At 28.8% G+C, this 20010-nt stretch overlaps 1 protein-coding gene across 1 annotated transcript in view; it reads left to right on the top strand.

Annotated features, from left to right (window-relative positions):
* The window catches only part of Megf8 (multiple EGF like domains 8), a 195422-nt gene that overhangs the window by 80125 nt on the left and 95287 nt on the right, over nt 1-20010 (top strand). Inside the window, exons 15-22 of the mRNA XM_075355891.1 lie at nt 33-233; nt 6646-6950; nt 7311-7425; nt 9610-9862; nt 11426-11639; nt 13532-13723; nt 15575-15751; nt 19535-19744. Of these exons, the coding sequence (XP_075212006.1) occupies nt 33-233; nt 6646-6950; nt 7311-7425; nt 9610-9862; nt 11426-11639; nt 13532-13723; nt 15575-15751; nt 19535-19744 (1667 nt within the window). The remainder of the gene's footprint in view (nt 1-32; nt 234-6645; nt 6951-7310; nt 7426-9609; nt 9863-11425; nt 11640-13531; nt 13724-15574; nt 15752-19534; nt 19745-20010) is intronic.

The following is a 20010-nucleotide window of genomic DNA, read 5'->3' as shown; positions in this document are numbered from 1 at the left end:
TAACTTATTAATTTTAATTTTGTTTGTTGTAGGATGTTGTTGGTAATATTTCAGCTGCTCAAACTCAGTGTATTCCAGCTCAAAGCCCAACAGGTTCTCCAACTATACTATTACCTGGTCGATATCTTGTGGACTTCGAAGCACACAAAGCACCCATCACTAATCAAAATCACCAAGGCATTTATCATTCTAAAATGGAACTCTTACACAACAAAACTGATGAAAATCCTAAGGTAAATTAAATTTTTTTAATAATTTCAATGGATTTATTTTTGTTCCCAGAAAATTAATTTTGTTTGTATTTTGCATTTCTGAACATTTTAATAAATTTTATAATTTTTTTTTATTTTATAATAATTCATCTGTTTGTTTGGTTTTTTTATCTTTACTGAATATAGATTTCACATTTCATGACAAATTATACTTTTTTTGCCCATTTTACATTATAAATTCTTACCTTTTCAAATTATGTATCAGAATTATTAAATTGTTATAAATCTAGCCCTTATTATACTTTGCCAGCACTCCAGGAGCTGGTGGTAGTAATAGTGAGGGTTAAATTGGCCTTTTATATGTGTGTATATATAATTTTATTGAAATTAATATTTTTTAAATTTATATTATTCCTCTGAACTGTTAAATTATACATAAATTCTATTAAATAGATAAATGTACACTATTTAATAGAATTTAAATATATATAAACTATCCAGAACACTGTTAAAGAATACTCTAAGATACTCAAAAACATCCAGGTAACATATCAGAAATTTACGTTTTGCTAATTGTTATGAACAGTGATTAAACATACATAAAGTATGAGTGTGCAAACACACTTACACAAAGGGGAATGTGTTGCAAACACACTTATCTTTTTTAACTTGATTAAAAAACTTAATTAAATCTTAAATTTTCTTGTTGGTTAAATAACATGATATATTCAACATATTACATAACAGATGCTCATTTAGAAGAATTTTTCTTGCAGTTTTTATTTCATTTTTGTTTTTCTTTTTTATTCACTTCAAGTTATGTCAGGTTATAATTTTAAAAATGTACCTTTTTTGTTTAGTTTTTTTTTCATCATATATGTTATATAAAAATAATACTCTGTGTATTACAGGATGAATTTATTGATGATGTTTTGGCTATGAATTGTACACCAAATGATAGCAATTGTATTAATAATAATACCAGTAATAATTTTAATTCAAAGGATGATTACGTGGAGGTAAATTTGTTAAATAACACTGCATTGTATGTGTGGGAGTCCATCTTTTATTCATCATCATGTAATATGTTTTTTGTTCTCATTTTGAATTCTTGAATCAAAGAACACGTATTTCATTGTTTGTCATCTTTTTTGTAGTAAAAGTTGTGATTGTTTTTTTTTCTTTATTGTAACTGATTATCAACTTTAGGGGATTTTATATGTAGGCATTTTTTCATTTTGTAATTATTGCGGGTGTGTTATAAGATTTGCTTATATGTTATATCAAGGGTATTTTTTTCTCACTTTGTTTGAAATAAATTGTTTCCACTTAATCTATTTCCATTATTTTGGATTATAAAATATCAACAAATGATGTGTTTCTATTGTCAGAAGCAGCAGCTGAAGTCAATTTTTCTTACCCTCGCAGAAGGTTATATTGACTGTTGTTGGGTGTCATCCTATTGTCCTATTAGATAAAGCTACTGTTGTATAGCATATGAATAATTAAATATATAAATATTTCAGTGTAATATTAAAAGTAATACTTAGAAAGTAGAATTCTGTTGGCATAAACTAAATCTGGACTACAACAAAATTTAATTAAATAATTGTCAATTTGGCCCTTCGTGCAACAGTTGAGTTTAATTTTAACTAGTTAATTTAGGAAGTGTGTTCTGTTAAATTATTTTCAATTAGAAATATACTGAATTGTTAGAATCATGTTAAATTTAAACAAATTGAAAATAAGAATTATTCATTCAAAATTGTCACCAAAATCATTATTCTGGAACAAAATAATATCGCTGAAACATTCATTAACTAAAGTGAATCTTAGAACTGCTATATTTATTAGAAAATGTAAGAAGTAACATGTAAATTTTCTTATATTACCTTGGAACTAGATGACAATTAATGCGTTCAAAGGGCAGAGTTATGCCTGATTTAAATTTGGCTTGATTATATATGTCAAATTGGATTTCAGATGTCATCTGGTCAACTAGTCTTTTTTTTCAGTATGTTAACTACTTTTCTGTTTCCATGTTGCTACAGCTTATTTATGCAAGTTGTATTTGTTTTTTTTAAATGACTTACATTATATTATAATCAATTATTGAAGTCTATGAATAAAAATGGAACAATTAATGACTACATTTTTAAAAAATAAACAATTGATAACTATTTTTTTGAAGTGTTGTAAGGGCAGTTACATGGCTTCTACATGACAATTTTATCTTGGACTTTATGTTTTTATGCAGTATTTTATATAAAGAATATATATTTATTTATTTTGGATTATTAATTTACAACAACATATATTAATCCATGTGTGTGAAAATATAATAATGAAAACTGAATTATGAAAAATGACAGGTTTTACCAGACAGTCAACTTTGCCATCTTCTCCAATTTTTTCTTTATTAACAAAAAATTGCACGAAAAAATATCATATTTAACCGTGTAATACATATAGAATGAATTTTCTTCTCTAAAATGTTATATGCCATTTAATTTATTGTGTTGAGTCTTACGTATTTGGATCCGGCCTAAATTTAATAAGTGACCTAATAAATAAGTTATTTATGCAGATCATGAACAAATTGGTATTAATATATAAATGTAAAATTTGGTAAAAATGTATTTGTAATAATGATTAGAAGAATTTCATTATTTTCTATATTAAAAAAAATTAAAATGCTATACTGTACAAATCTCTATCAATACTTGAGAGATATTGTTGTATTCATATATTTAAAACAAATTTTTGTTTTTCCTAGCTTTTATAATATTTACACAAATCACCTTACCATGTATAAATGGCAGCTCACTATTTTCATTTACTGCATATATATAAAATTGTAAATGTATAACATATTTAATAAAGTATTGCTTTCAAAGTTTCCTCATTATCAATAAAAGCCTAAGAAATGATACGGTTGAGTTATAAGAAAAACAGTTTTATAAAGAAAAGTTTAATTAGATTTAACTCAATTGTAAGTCATCCATTATGTGTGAAGATTGAAATCAAGTATTCTGTGCTGAATGTGTTAGCTCGTCTCTCTTGGAATAACATTTAATATGTTTACTGTCTTGCATGATCTCAGTGGGCCTATACAAAAACATTTATCATTTTTTTCATATTTTATGTTTTTATTCTATATCCATATTTTCAGTATTTATATCAGTTAGATAATGATCCTAGTTATATCTGTTTGCAGGTAGTAATTTTTAAAATAATTTAAAGGAATCTGTCATTATTTTATGTATACCATCAATTAAAAAACAGTATTTCATTTGAATGACCTGTTACAAAAATGATTATGTAAATAAAAGGGTTCGGTAAAGTTTTTACCTCATATCCTACCGAAGTTAGTTAATCTTGTGGTGTTATCTCTTGTTTGGTGATATAATTTAACTGAAATTAATTTTTCTACATTAATTTTCATTTTCTTTAATGTTTAGTTTTATTATAAAATTCATAATCTCTTCTGATAATTATGGTTGTTAATAGTGATGATTTTGTCTAAATTAGTTTTATCATAATGTGCGATTGATTGCATGTTTGTTTATTAAAAATTGTGTTTTTTTTATTCATTTTCATTGGGAACAAAATCCTAAAAGGAATTTTTATGTTTTGGGCCATAACTTGTCACACACATATGAGTTATATTAGCATAAAGAATTGCCAGCTGAAATAATTCAATCAATTTATTATACTGAATATTAAAGTTTTACGTGCATTTGTTGAAGAAAATGTGATAGAGCTTATACTAGTTTTCTTTTTATGAAAGATAACTAGTATAAGTGTTATAAACTGTGTTATAAACTTTTTATCACATTTGAAATATGTTTCATATAAAATATGATTTCAACCTGGGGTCATTTATCAATAAAATTTTATCTAAAAAACCTTTTAAATTGAAGACATTGCCTAATTACAGAATTTGAAATTTGATTCTAATTTCCTCCAAGATATTACAGTAATGTAATTTATTATTGTCTGATGCAAGCTAAGAAACAAGTTCCAAGAATGTGTAGCTTGATCTAATCAGTTACAGTTTTGAGAATTTGCTCAGGCCATGCAGCATGGCTGATTGCACATGAGGTTTATTCCAAAACTAAGTGCACTGATTTTCGTATGGACTAGTAGATAATGTAAAACATTATCTACTAGTAAAACAGTGATGTAAAACAGTGTGTAGGTAGTAGACTGACCTTGGCTGAATGTGTATACTTGTTTCAACTGGATTGGAGTCAGTCATACAACTGCTGATCATGTATGGTTGTGTTTCATAACCTCATCATGTTTACAATGGAGGAAAATATTGAACAATGTTACGCTATCAAATTTTGTGTGAAACTCAACAAACCTGTCACAGAAACATTTGATTCTTTAACCAAAGCTTATGGGAAGATGCCACTCTATCAAGAACTATGGTTTTTAAGTGGCACAAAGCTTTCAAAAAGAACTGAAAAGATTTTTAAGATGACCCTTGATCTGGAAGACCAATCTCATCAACAAATGATGAAAATGTGGAAGTGGTCGAGCTGTGATGGTGAAAGACCGCTGATTGAGTGTCAGGATGATTGCAGAAAAAACAGCATTGGATAAAAATGCAGTTCATAGAATTTTAAAAGATCGTTTGCACATGTTCAAAACTCATACCAAACAACTTGTCTGTGGAGCAAAAGGTAAACCAGGTGAAAATGTTTCAGGATTTACTGGAAAGACTCGAAATTCAGCCAGATTTTTTGGGTAAAGTAATAGCAGGTGATGAATCATGGTTCGAATACGATCCTGAGATTAAACAGCAAAGTTTGGAATGGCACACAAAAAGTTCTCGTCCGAAGAAAGCACGCATGAGCAGATCCAAGGTGAAAACAATGACTATTGTTTTTTTGACACTTGTAGCATTGTTCATAAACAATTTTTTCCTCCAGCAAAGACAGTTAATAGTGCCTTTTACAAAGATGTCTTGGAAAGACTTTGAAAACGGGTACAGTGAGGCCAACGGGTATTGCATATGATTGGATACTGCACCACGATAATGCATCAACTCACACTTCGCTGTCAATTCAGGAATTTCTGGCGAAGAAAAACATTCCCCTCCTTCCACAGCCTCCTTACAGCTCAGATCTAGCTCCATACAATTTCTGCCTCATCCCTAAGTTGAAAATGAAGTTGAAGGGTCATCATTTCAAACGAACGGAAAACTTAAAAAAAAACTGTAACCGATGAGCTGCATAAAAAAAACTGTAACCGATGAGCTGCATACACTTAAGGAAAATGACTTCTGGTACTTCTATGAACAGTGAAAGAAACATTCTATGAACAGTGAAAGAAACATTGGAACTACTGTGTACTTCCCGAGGAGATGACTTCAGATAAGTCCAATAGATAATTAAATAAAAAATCAGTACACTTACTTTTGGGACAAACTTTGTATATATTACAGTCTGTTACGATAAGTATTTGTTTACTTGTGCAAGTTGGATGATCATGTTTAGTTATGATCATCAAGTATATCTGTAATTGTACTGGTGTCCAGTTTTTATATATGAATGGGTTGTGAAGTTTACAATCATAAATGAATATAATGCAATTATGACGGTACACATCTTTTTCCAAGGATCAGTCCAAATTTTGATTGTCTTATTTAATTTAATTAAATGAGTATTTCATACCCCTTCATCTAACAGTTAAACTTTGCAGTTTCATTGTGAAACTACATACCGTAATTAGTAAGATCGGTATGATCTTATGACTTGACTATTTCTGATTCTAAAGATCAGTGCATAAGAAATGAGTTTTTATACTTGGATTGACTAAAATCAAAATTTAAAATTTTATGTGATGTTTATTCAAGTTTATTTATTTATTTTTAAATAAAATACTTATTGATTTTTTACAAAATATTATGACAAAAGAGTTCTATTCTATTATTATGCTTGGTGGTTCATTTTTTATGTATATATGCATTATTCTAGTACTTCAAAATTGTTTTTATAATAAAGGAAAGCCATAGTTGTCTATACATATGAAACGTATCAAATCATGTAAATATACTATATATTTACAGTTTTGATATATAATGCTGTTTTCTCACTGTAAAATCATGTAACTGTTTCAAAGTTAGTTCACGTATGTAGATAAACTTTAAATACACATCAAGTTTTTATTTAACATAAAGTAATATTAATTTGGTTTATGTAAGATCATGAATGAACAGGTTTAAATTAAAGGGTTCTGCTTTATAAAATATTTGTTGATTAGACTTTAAGTATCAAAATAACTTTTTTATCTTTAATGTAATAAGGATGTCATTCTGTTGTTTTGGATTAAATGTATCCGTCTGATTTTTATTACTTGTTAATCTTATATTTCTTTGTGGAACTTTTGCTTGTCGTTAAATAATGTTTATTTGTTTTAACAGTTGTTTACTTTTGAGTATCTAGAACCGTATGAGGGTAATGGATCATGCGATGTGTATAAGAATTGTCTACATTGTCTCAGCGATTCATTGTGTGGGTGGTGTGAATTAAACAATCAGTGTTTTAGCCGAACTGCTGATGAAAAGACTGTTTGTCAAGCCACACCAGAATCAAAAGATTGGCATTATCTTAATCTTATTCCATCCCAGTGCGCTAATTGTTCCAATTACATATCGTGTGAGGCTTGTGTCAGATCTGAGTTGTGTGAATGGTGGCCTGATGAAGCTAAATGTTCTCGTAAATGGAGGTAGGTGTAATTATCTAATAAATAAATTTTTCATGGATGCATGTCAAGTGATTTTGTGTTTTTATAAAGTGTTTAAATATTGATGTGGATATTACTTTCAGGCTTTTATGTATTGAAATGTTTGTGGTATTCATATTATTTTATCCGGATACCCATTTTTCTCAAAATCCCTATCTTTCAGGCTTTGAAAATAAAGTAAATATTGAAATTTGAAATGTTGACTAAATATGAAAAAATGAAATGCAATGCATTGGTAGTCAAATCCTTCTCTGAATTTATTTGAAAATTAATTTTGAATGTAGTAAACAATTCTCGTGTATTAAAGGTTAAAAATTAAATCTTGTTAATTTGTAATTTCAGATCTAAGAATGCTGTAAAAGAACTAGAAAATTGCCCTGTACCGTGTTATAGTCGATCAAATTGTTCTCAGTGTTTGGACGGTACTGGACGTTGTGTTTGGTGTCAAGCAACTCAGGTAATTCAATTTTCTGATAATGCAGTTTTGCGTTATTTAATTTATTTATTATGTATTTACCTAAATTATGAATTTTTAAAAGTTTTTTTCTTAAGTTATTAGTGGTATATATTTTATAATTATTTTGTGTATATTTTTTTGTATTTTTTATACCATCATTGAAATGTATACTTAGTTTATCTAAATGTTGCCTCATTATGCAACTTCATTTATATATATCATAAATATTCAAATAATTTATTAACATTTTGACCTCTGTGTTAATAAAATTTAATATTATATGAAATAAAAACCACAAAAACACTGTTATTAGATAAATTGAACTTAGCATATTAAATTCCAAAAATCAGTTTTGCGGTATCTCGGATCTTCTCTTGGTATTAGATTCATTATTTTGTTACTTTAAAACATATTCTTTTAATGATTTTTCATTTTTTTCAAAATTATGTTTTCTATTATTAAATTTTGAATGATACATACATTTAAATTCATAATATATACATTTTAATTCTAAGCACTCATGTTCACATAAAATGAATCCATATAAAAATATTATATTTATAGCAATGCAGTCTACAAAACACAATATAAGTAAACTCACAAAAAGAAATATACAAAATAAAACAAATAGCAATGTTTAATGGTTTCAGTGAAAATTGTAGAAAAAAATTATAAAAAGCAGAATAAAACATACCAAAATATAACAGCAAAAAAAATAACGACGCAAATATTAATAAATTTATACCTAAAATATAATTACGCAAATAAAATAATAGAAAAAATTATAAATGTGTTATGACAAAAATAATTACAATTAAAAAAAAATGATGGAACCAACATCAAACTGCACTAAAAAATAATTTTATCCAAATACTTAATTCCTTAGACACTTTTTTGAATCGCTACCAAAATACACGATCATACTTATATGGTACTTAAATGAACCTGCAGATGGCGTACATAAGAGTTAATAATTGCAAACGGAAAAGCAATCAGAGTGGATAAATTTGAATTCCACTAATGTTATATTGGTATTGATTTTTATGAAGTGTACATATTTAGTATTATTGAACAATTTTATATTAGATCTAGAAATTAATTTTGTAGAAGCAGATGCCAATTCAAAAAAGTGTCTAAGGAATTAGTTAAGATTTTGATGAAATTATTTCTTACTTTTTAGCACATTTTGATGTCTGTTTCATTTTTCTTTTTTAATATTTTATAATTTCTGTATTTGATTAATAACGATAAGTTTTTCGGCAGAGTTAATGTGTTCGTTTTTTGTGATATAATGCAGTTGCCTCCACTCAAAGGCCATTGGTGTTTTGTTCAACCTCCTGGATGTGAAGCAGAAATAAATTGCGGCATCAATTTTCATTCTGTGAGTTAACAATAAACATGAGACAAAGAAATTATTTGAGTTCATTGATATATTAAAAAACTTGCTTTTTGACAAAGTTACAACTGGCCAGTTGGAAATGCTTTGTGAAAGAAAGAGGGTACCATTCATCAAGAATAACACCTAGATACTTCTGCAGAGGGACATACCTAATTCAATGACCTGCCATTGATACACAAGATCGTCGTGTAGCAGCTAGTCTGCCGTTGAGCAACATCATCATTGTTTTCTCTGGGCTAAACAACACTATCTTATGTTGCAAAACTCCATAATCCAAAACTGGAGTATCTTGCAAGCCTGCTCTGAATTCAATCACACTCCTTGAATCTCTTTATTCAGTAAAATCTCGTCACTCGCATAGGTGATGTTGCAACATTCATTGGGTAACCTCAACCGCATCAAAGAATTGAATTCAACAACCCAGAGCAGGGATCCTAAAACACTACCGTATGGACAGCCTTTAGGTAGTGTTTCACCTACTACTTCAGAGACACCGTCTCAAAGAACAACATCTCCATTGCTGAAATAACTACATAACACATTCTGCATACAGTCATGCTTCTACAGCTGAGACAGGGCAGAGGGCCACCACAAAGTATTAAAAGTATCACTCTGTAGCATAATGTATATAAAACTTGTGCTACTTCCTTGTAACACTGAAATATAAATGTAGCACATTATTTTATTTTTAATCGTACAATTTAAAATTCTAATTATATCAAATTAGGTCACTTTTTGTATTTTAACTTTTTCATTACATTATTATTACTTATTTTTTATTATAGGAATGTTTTTCATTTGCCGTGTATACATCACAGTATCAGTTTGGTTTATGTCGTGAATGGTTGGACCAAGGTTATCACAGTGTCCATTCTAGTATACCACGTAATCAATCAAGTGCTGTTTGTGACACTTGCGGTAGACACACTAATTGTTCTTCTTGTTTAAAAACATTAGGATGCGGTTGGTGCTATAACCTTGATAATCCTATTCAAGGAGTTTGCACACCTGGTGATTTTAGCAGATCACATGCTGGAGGTAATTATTATATGTTTTTATTATAGCACATAAAATCATTATTTTTAAGATGATATTGCAATATAAACTTGAATAAGGTGTTTTTTGCATTTCATCAGTAGAAGTGCTATTTTTGTAGTGTTTGCCTATCTGTAGTTTTTGCAGATATTTATGGCAAACTGAGAAGGATTGATCTAAAAATACATGGATTTTGAAAACTACGTCTTGTTATGGAGTATATATTAACTAGTATTAGTGACCTCTAGGTGGCATAATGTGTAGATGTTGGTTTTAAGAACATTTTAATTTTAATTAAATATTAATGAAATATATGTTGATCCTACTGATGCAGTACTCATTAATTAGTAATTATGTTTCTGAGAGAGAAGGAGACTGGTCTCACCTATGCAAATCTTGTTTGAGAATATCTAATGTAACTGTTACCTAACAATAGTTTTCTCATAGATAGCATGGATGCATGGAACTAATAATAGAAAATTAATGTTATATTTATTTACCTAGTTGAATTCCATAACTGAATTACATCCATTGATTTAATCATGATTCCATATCTGATGCATGGTTATCAATGAATGTGAAACACCCAACAAACCATTCTTTTACATTTTTTGGAATTTTTTTTGCAGCGTGTATGTGCTTTATAGTTTATTACTTCAGTTATACTTAATAATTGCTTAATCTGTTATATTATTTTATTTAAGGCACACTAGATGACTGGGTATGTTTTAATTTATATGTACTGTCTACTCTGCATGTTATACTATACTTTGTGTTCACTTAACTTTATTATCAAGGTTGTGACTTTTGTTGAATTTTTTTATAATTTATAAAAACATAAAAATACTTAAAAATAAAATGATGCACGAAAATGCTTTTTCCGCGCATCATCGTCATTGATTTTAAAATGGTTTCCGTTGATATTATAATAATAATAATAATTTATAAAAGTACTTTTATAAAAAGTACTAACAATTTATAAAAGTCCGAAAGTACTTGAATACATATAAAAAGTTAAAATTAATGAGGTGAAGAATGACTCGTGCAAAATTTTGCCTTGTTGATAATGTTCTGTTTCCATAATAGAATTATGGACTTGTTCATGGTGACATCAAGCTAAATAAACGTTTAGTTACATTGTAGTGTTCAAAGTTACAAAGATGTCATAGTGAATGTGTTGAATCTTTGGTAGTGATCCTGCAATAGCCTGCTTTAATTTACATAAAAGCATGATGGTAAACCTGAAATAATTTTTTTGTCTGTAATTTATGATAAATTATACTCGCACAATTTTTTATTTCATTTAAATAAAAATTCAGTGACCTATAAACAAATTATTGAAGGTTTATTTCTTTAAGGAAAGTTTTATAAAATAATTTTCATAAATTAAAAAACCTTTTAATTGTACTTTTAATTAATAATACATTTATTTTATATTTGTTAATTGTTATTTGATACTGATTGTAATAAATAAGAAAAATATTGAATTTTATTGGAAACATAAAAGTAAATAAATGAAGTAATTAATAAAAGTAGTTAAATGAAAAATCTTCTAATCTGTTTCAGAGCCTTGTCACGCCGTTGTTAATAGAATGCATAATACTTCATTTTATCCGATTGAAGTGGGTTGGAATTATGCTCAGTGTCCAGATGTGGACGAGTGCGGTTTGGGCTTGCATGATTGTCACCCAGAAGCGAAGTGTACCAACACACATGGATCATATAGCTGTCAGTGTCGTCGGGGCTTCATCGGTGATGGAAAACATTCTTGTACAAAGACGTAAGTTGTGTTGAAAAATAATATCAGTATCTAATACTATTTTTCAACATGTACTTAGTGTTAAAGAATTTTCGATTTTATGTAGTTTTCATTTATATCCTATCAAAACAATTCTAATTATGCGATATGGCTATCTTAAATTCCTAAACTATTTCCGATAGTGACTTCTTTTGATAATAAATATGAGTATCACGTATGTTCTAATTTTTTTTTTTAATCCCAAGAAGGTTTGTAAGATTTAGTAATAGAAATGTTTAGCTTCTGAAAAATGCCTGTTCTGAATTCAATGCACCACAATGAAACACTGAGGTTATGTCATAGAGATTTACTTTGTTATTTAAAAATATTGTTTCCACTGCTGTTTTTAATTTTTCATATACTTATCTATTATTTATAAGATTATTGTTACTACTTAAAAGTGATAATATGCTTACTATTTTGCAACTTATTGCTACATTTTGTACATTCAGTTTAACTTACTACACTCAGAGCTTTATTATTAAATTAAGTTTATGCGATAATAAAATTTCACTATTTAGTTGCATGAATATAATTACGGTAAAACTTCCCAATATTAGACACAGTTCGGGAACAACAATCTGTCCATTATTTAGAGGCGTCTACTATTCAGAAAAAATGCGAATACAGTATTATGTTCAGTTATTATGCAGAAAAAATACACCTTGTATCGGACAACAGTATTGCGTACTTATTTTTACAAATTAAAAACTTGAAAAATTAGTTGCTAATTAAAATGACTTTGTAAAATTCAAGTTTTTTTTATTGTTTTTCTGAAAATAAAACACTGTCCTTCATATTCATATTTTAATAAAAAAAATAATACTGTGCTACTGTAATCAACCTATAAAGTTACTCTACTATACTAAACTGAAATAAAAAAATGTAAGCTACAAAAACATTAATCAAAGAAATTGCAGTATACAAGAATATTAATCAAAACAAGTAAAAAAAATGTATAAATCAAAATAAAAAACCAAGTATGGATACGTACAATTTAGTTGTACATAGATGGTTTAAGATGGCTGTCGTTTTAGTTTGAACTAAGTCTTGATACATATTTATTTCAATAAGCGGCTGTACTTCTGGTATTAAAACAACACCTTCTAGTAATCCTTTTTGTAAGAAATATTGCTTTAGTTTTTTAACCTTCTTCTCTTGCTTCCTTTCTCGTGATTGTAAATTGGGTTCATTGTTATTATCATTGTCATCAGAGTCATTGTCATTTGTTTTGGAAGTAGTAAAGTCAGTGGCAACAACAAGATCATGGATGTTAGTCAATACATGCTCTGTGTTGAGCCCATCGTCAATGTTCGGTCACCCTTTTTATTACACCCTTTAATGTATTACAAGAAAAATTACAGTACTATACCATAACAAAAATATTAGACATGTTCAATGTACAGTATACACTTACATAGCAACTGATGATGAATCGCGCTGGAAGATGAATTGATTGAATTCTTAACATCAATGTCTAGGTGGGAAGTGGTGCAGTTCACAAAAGATAAACAAATTAGTCGCACTGAGTATAAAATAAAACAAGAAAATTACAATTTTTATTCCTGCTGTCCGTTTTTCATAACTGATTGAACAGTTTTTGTAGGTAAACTCATTGTCCGTTTCCATTATTTAGAAGGTCCGTCATTTAGAAGTATTTTACCATTAATACCAGCATAAAACTGCCAGGGAATCTAGACGTGTCCAGTACTAAGAGGAGTCTATTATTGGGAAGTGTCTGTTAAGGAAAGTTTCAGTGTAATAGAAATTCTGAACTTTAATGTTTGGTAATAGGAAGAAAAATAGATGGAAAATATGTTAACTTTCTTGACAAGCTATCTCTTGATAGGTTCTTATGTTTGCTATGATTACAGATGTTACAATAAGTGCATTAATGGTTATTGTGTTGGATCGCCTCAGTTCTCATGTAAATGTGATCTTGGATGGACCGGTCCAGATTGTTCAACCAATTGTGGTTGTAATAACCACTCGACTTGCTCCAAAGGTGTTGGTCACTGCGATGAATGTCATGATTGGACCACTGGAGACTATTGCCAATTCTGCAAGTATGTTATACTTTTGTTTTTAATTGATAAGTTATCAGGGTAAACTTGTAAATAGGTATTGATTTTAATGAATTATTTTACGGTTTTTTGCCCCTTCTTTTATATATGGTTAAATCCTTTTTATGCTGTCTCAATTTTACTTTTTTTCTCCAGTTGCAAAGATAGTAAAAAAATCTTGTGAATTTAAAAATGTAAATCTCACATCTTATGAAAGAAGTTAACATTTTATTTCAGGGCTTATCTGTGCTCTTTATGATATATTATTATTAGTAGTGTAAATCAGAGTATATTGTAAAGGCATATAATTACACTTAAAATAACTAACAAATATTTTATTACATGTTTAATCTCTAAATTTATTTGTAGATGAGTTATAGAACGATAAATCATAAGAATCATTTATTTATGAGAAAATTATTGAAATGCTTTTCATGAAATAAAACTAAGAGATAATAGTTATATAAATATCTGATAAACATTAGATTCCTTGTATTCCTCATTAATATAATAAATAGATGCACGAATAAGATGGTTGGTAGGTGGTTTCTTTACTTCTTAAAGCTGTATCTCCATAAATCTTTGACTATGGCAGGAAGAGAAAGTTTACACATTTAGGTAATATGGTTGTATGTTTTTTTCTGGAGTTATAGTAACTTCAGAATATTGGTGTTTATTTTCATGAAATAAATATTAAATGATATATCAGTTACATTAATGACACAGTTCTAACAATTTATATGAAAGTAAGGAAACGAGTATGTCACAACTTGAAGGAAAATTATAGATGATAGATAGCAGATGGGTATTTTCTAAAGATGACTGTTTAAAATTAGTTGAAACTCAAATATGGTATCAAATAAAAATGCTTAAAAAGAAAAAATATTTTTTGGAAAATAGTTATGTAAGTAGATGTTACACATGATTTATTGAAAATAATCATAAGTTATGAACAAAAAATAATTTTAAATAAATTTAAATCTGTTGGAAAAATCAGTAAATATGAAAAATATCTTTATTAGTTGAATTACTATATTATTTTATTGGATTTTATAGAATAAAACACGTTACAAATTTGTTTTGAATGATGTAAGTAACAAAATAAAATAAAATGCATTATGAGTATAATAAGAGTAATGTATTATGCATAACAAGAGTATTATGTAATATTTTTGAGGATGAAGATAGGAACTGAAAAGCACTTCACTTATGCTTTTTCTGCATGGAAAGCTTGATACTCTTGAGGATAACATTTTTTGGAAGTGACTTGTGATTCTGATTAGGTTGCCTACAACTATTATAGTTATGTTACATAACATACACATATCTTTAGGTTCATATCACTATTTTAGAGGTAAGGAATCTCGCAGAAATTGTTTGCCTTTCTTCTGCTCTTTGAAAGAATTAAGAATAATATACATATAATTTTGCTTTTAGTAGATTCTGTTGACATCATTTAGTGAAAAATCACCTGTGATATGGGATTTTTTAATAGTTAAATTTCAGTCCATTTTAATGTACAAAATTATTTACTGATACTTTAAGTTATTATCCATTAAGTTAGTTATCCATTTTTTTCACTTTCGATAGAAATTGAAAAAAATGGATAAATGGAACTTTATTCTATGTTAGAAAAGAAGACAATTATTATAGAGAATATACTCTATTGTTAAATAGAAAACACTATTACTGAGTTTCTGGTCAATATCAATATATTATACATTCTGATTAGATTATTTACAAGAAAATAGTGAGGGGTAGAAATGTAATCCCTGCAAGATAAAATATATAATTTAAAGATTAATTGGTTAACTGTATTTATTACTAATATAATAATCTACTTAATGATTATAGAGCTGGAAGTTATGGGAATGCAACATCACCTGAAGGCTGTAGAGGTTGTAATTGTAATGAGCATGGTAACACTGTACTTGGAGTTTGTGATTCAATTTCAGGAATGTGTTTCTGTCAGGACAACACTGAGGGTCCAACATGTAGTAGATGTAAAAAGGGATATTACGGTGATCCTAGGTCAGTAACATAATTTATCAGTATATAATGAACTAAAAATTTACATAATTTAGAGTAATTATGAATATTTATTACAGTAATTTAGATTTTAATCGAACATAAATACAAAACTACTTAGCAGCACAATTCATATTCTAGAAATGAACTGATGTAAAGTAGCATATTTCCACTTAAGCTGTAATAGGATCAGTTTAAAATAGAATTAACAGTGAAGTGGACTTTAGTGGTAAAATCTAAATTAATATTGGTATAGTTAGTAACCCAAAAGTGTCCTGTAAATATGTGTCATAATAGGTTCAAAATATCTGTTTATGGGGAAAAGTAGAATACCCATCTAACTAGAATTAACCTGCCAATATTAAAGTACATTACTAAGTTTTATTTAAACATTTATGATTTTTTTTTTTAATTTCATTTGCCAGAAAGATTGGAAAATTCAACAATTATTATTCTATTACGTCTTCTTAATATTTGTCTATGAGTTTAAGTACCTTCAGACCAAGTATTTAAATTGTGTTTTTGTAATTCTTTAAAATGGAGATGAAAGCTTTGAAGAACATTTTATGCAAAAGATGTAATTGCTCTAATGAGATGACAGAAGGCTTTTGTTGGCTCTAGTGTGCCGGTACAAGCAGTTAATTAATTGTACAAGTACTTTCAAGGTTGTCATCAGTCACTTGAAGCCGATGACAGATGTTGAACAGCACATCAATAGTCAATGAAAAATTAGAAAAAGTTAAGGATAAAATCATGGTTCTTGAATAACTGAACAGTAATTGGTGTTAAATAACTGAATGGTTCTGGTAATGGAAGTTACTGAAAACAGTTTTTTTTCTTTCACTATTGCTTTGGATATGTGATAATTTGATTGGAATAAAAATTTGTCCTGAGAAAGTTGATTTTGACCAAAAGTTGCATTTTCAAGAAATTCCTGAGGACTGAAATTGAAATTGCTAATGGATCAGTATTATTTCACTAACTGTAACTGGTGATTAATGTAGTAAATGGCTACAAGATTGAAATAAAATGCTAGTTGTCTCAATGAAAGCTTTCAAATATGAGCCTGCAGTAAGCACATCGCTTCAAGTATAATAAAATTTTATCATCTTGCTAGTTTTTCAATTGTTGTAGTTTTGAGTTCTATCAGTTTTTATCACAAGTGATGATGCAGCCAGTAGCCTATTGCTTAAGCATTTGTACAAGGGTGAATCAAACAAATATAAACCAGAATTTTTATTATCATTGACGCACAACTAATAGAGAGGAGCATGGCTTCTCAGTGTTGTATGTAGGGATGCGTGGAGAGGATCCCAATCTTAGTAAGCTAGCTCACTACTTTTTTTTAGTCAGTATCACAGTGTCTGAACAGGAGGTATTGTTTATTAATAATAATTTATTATTATTAAATTTCTCATGGCCTAGGGTGTGAAACCATCCAAGAATTTGAAAAGATTGCAGGCACAGTTTGGGGACAACACACTTAAAAAGGCTCAAGTGTATGATTGGTATAAGCAGTTTTCAGGACAAGAACTAGTTGAAAATTAATATCACCAACATCGCCTGAGGGCAAGTGCTACTGCTGAAAATTTTCTTATGGTTTATCCTCTTATTGAGGACAACTGTTGATTAACAATTGCAGAAATTGTTTCTGAGATCAGAATAATCTACGGCAGTGCTCAGGCATCATTACTGGTGATCCTGGATTTAAAAAAGTGCACCTCAATGGGTCTGTCATCTCACCGAAGTTCAGAAGTTCTATTGGTTAGAGGTTTGCTAGCAGTTATTGAGTTGTTACCAAGCTGAAGGAGAATTTGTTTGCATCAAATCATGACCAGCGATGAAACATGGGTACACCATTACACCCCAGAATCAAAACAGGCAAGTATGGAGTGGGGAAAAAGGGAGAAAACCCATTAAAGCAAAAACTCAACTGTCAGTTGGAAAGGTTCTGGTCACAGTATTTTTTGATTTCAAAGGAGTTTTGCGTGTTGATTTTCTCCATGAACATCGTAGAATGAATTCTGCATACTACTGCCAACTTTTAGATGAAGCAAAATTTGCTTATCATTAAAAAACATGTCAATTTCCAATCCAAAATGTCAGTGCTTCATGACAATGCTTGGCCCCACACTGCAGCTGAGACTCAAGAAAAAATTGTATCCTTTTGGACTGCACTGGAGCACCCGCCTTATGTCCAGACTTGATGATAATAGCCTGTGATTATCATTTGTTTTGGCCAAAAAAAAGCACTTGGAGGATAGAATTTGAAGAGAATACTGAAGTTGAAGCACCCATCTTCATTCATGAAGATTGGTGTAATGTCACACCCACCTTATTTTTGACAGTGGGATCAAAAATCTACCTATCTGCTGGGAAAAATGTGTTTCTAGAAGAGGAAATTATGTAGAAAAATAATATTGTATGTATTTTTATTATCCTTCAGTAAATTATAAAACAAAAATTCCGGTTTATATTGATTCACCCTCATACCATTCGTATAATGATATCTGTGAAAAACAGTAGGGTTTATGGAAATAAATCATAGTTTATGGAAGGTAACTCATGCACTATGAGAAAGCATCACTTGTACATCATAGTTTGTTTGGGAATATTCTCACAACAGAATAATTCCTTAATGTTACAAAAAACAACACTATATTCACTAGTTACAGCCCCATATTATTTCTGAAACAAAAAATAATAATTTTACTATCATTGAAGGTGATTTTAAACAAAACTTTCTGAGACAAAATGAAGGTGTACTGAAAAGTGCATCCCAAAAATGTTTTGAAGACAGGAAAAAATTTGTCATAAGTGTTTTTCTAATGGAGATTACTTTGAAGAAGTCAAGTATAGAAGAAAATATGCATCCTTTTTCATATAAAAAAATTTATATGAATTTTTTTTATTACACTTCTTATATCACTTCTTATATTGTTGGAATCTCAGATCCACCTTTACTAAAAGCCTCTGAATCCATTGTTTAACTTTTTTTTGTTACTCTTGGAGATGAAAATAAAGCCGGTAAGATGAGCTCCAATGCAAGAACAATAAATTCTGTTTAGCTGCGGTTTGGTTTATTTAAAATTTTCAAGTCGGTCAAAGAGCCTGGTTGTGAAATAAGACTTTTTAATTTTTTATACATGAAACATGGAATAGGCCAAAATTTATCGCCAAATATGCTATGAAAATTCCTTGAGTATTGGAGTTAACAAAAAAAGGAGTTAATGTTTTTCAAAGATTTCAGACATTTTGGCATATTTAAATAGTCTGTCACGGAAATTATTCATAAATTCTTGAAAATATCTTTTATTTCATTCTAAAATTTTTCATAAAATGCAGATTTTCTTATAATTTTAGTCTATATTTGTATTAGAGTCATTACTGGCACTATAATATATGCACAGACAGGTTACAGTAGTATATGATAGTAATTATATTGTTATAATTTCTGTTTATAAAATATGATAGTGTGTATCAAATTAAAAGAGCTGAATTTGATTACAGAACCTAATATTATTACATAAGTCTTATTACACTTATTTTCATAATATTACCATTATAATTAAATTTTATATTAAAAATAATAAAAAAATTAACAATGAAACAACCCCAGGATATGGTGGGACTTTTTTAACCAATGGGGACTACTGAATGTTCTTACTTCTATGCCATCTTAATATTATTATAATATGTTTGAAATTTTAATTCCAATTAATATTTGTATTTTGTAATACTTTTTAAAATATTATACTTTTAATCGATATTAATATTGTGTTTTAGACGAGGTGGTACGTGTTATTATCAGTGTATGGCAAGAGGAATGTTAACTAGCTATGAAACTCAAGGGCTTGGAAGTCGACTTGCTGAAATGACTCCATGGGAATCTAGACAAGGAGGTCTTGGTCCTTCTTCACCTTCACATTCTCCCTCTAGAGAATGTCTTTGGATTGTCGATCCTAAGAGTTTAAATCAAGGCAATGAATCCAAACCGTATGTAAATTATTATATTTGCTTAAATATGTTTTTGCATAGTAAAATATATATAGTATCTTTTGTTTATTTGTGGTTGAAAAAGTAAAGAATTTAGATAGATGTATGTAGGAAATATTCTCAGGTTCTTGTTACTCAAGGCCAATTAGTACAGTCTGTATGGAAGTGATATTTATTGTTGTTTTTATTAAAAAGTTGGCAATAATTTTGCTCAAATTTCCGAAAAATGTATTTTTTTAGAACCCTCATTGCATTGATGGGAATGA

This window comes from Lycorma delicatula, chromosome 2 (assembly GCF_047948215.1).
Source record: "Lycorma delicatula isolate Av1 chromosome 2, ASM4794821v1, whole genome shotgun sequence".
Lineage (NCBI taxonomy): Eukaryota > Metazoa > Arthropoda > Insecta > Hemiptera > Fulgoridae > Lycorma > Lycorma delicatula.
The sequence above is the reverse complement of the archived record's forward strand: the minus strand, read 5'-3'. Positions and strand labels throughout refer to the sequence as shown.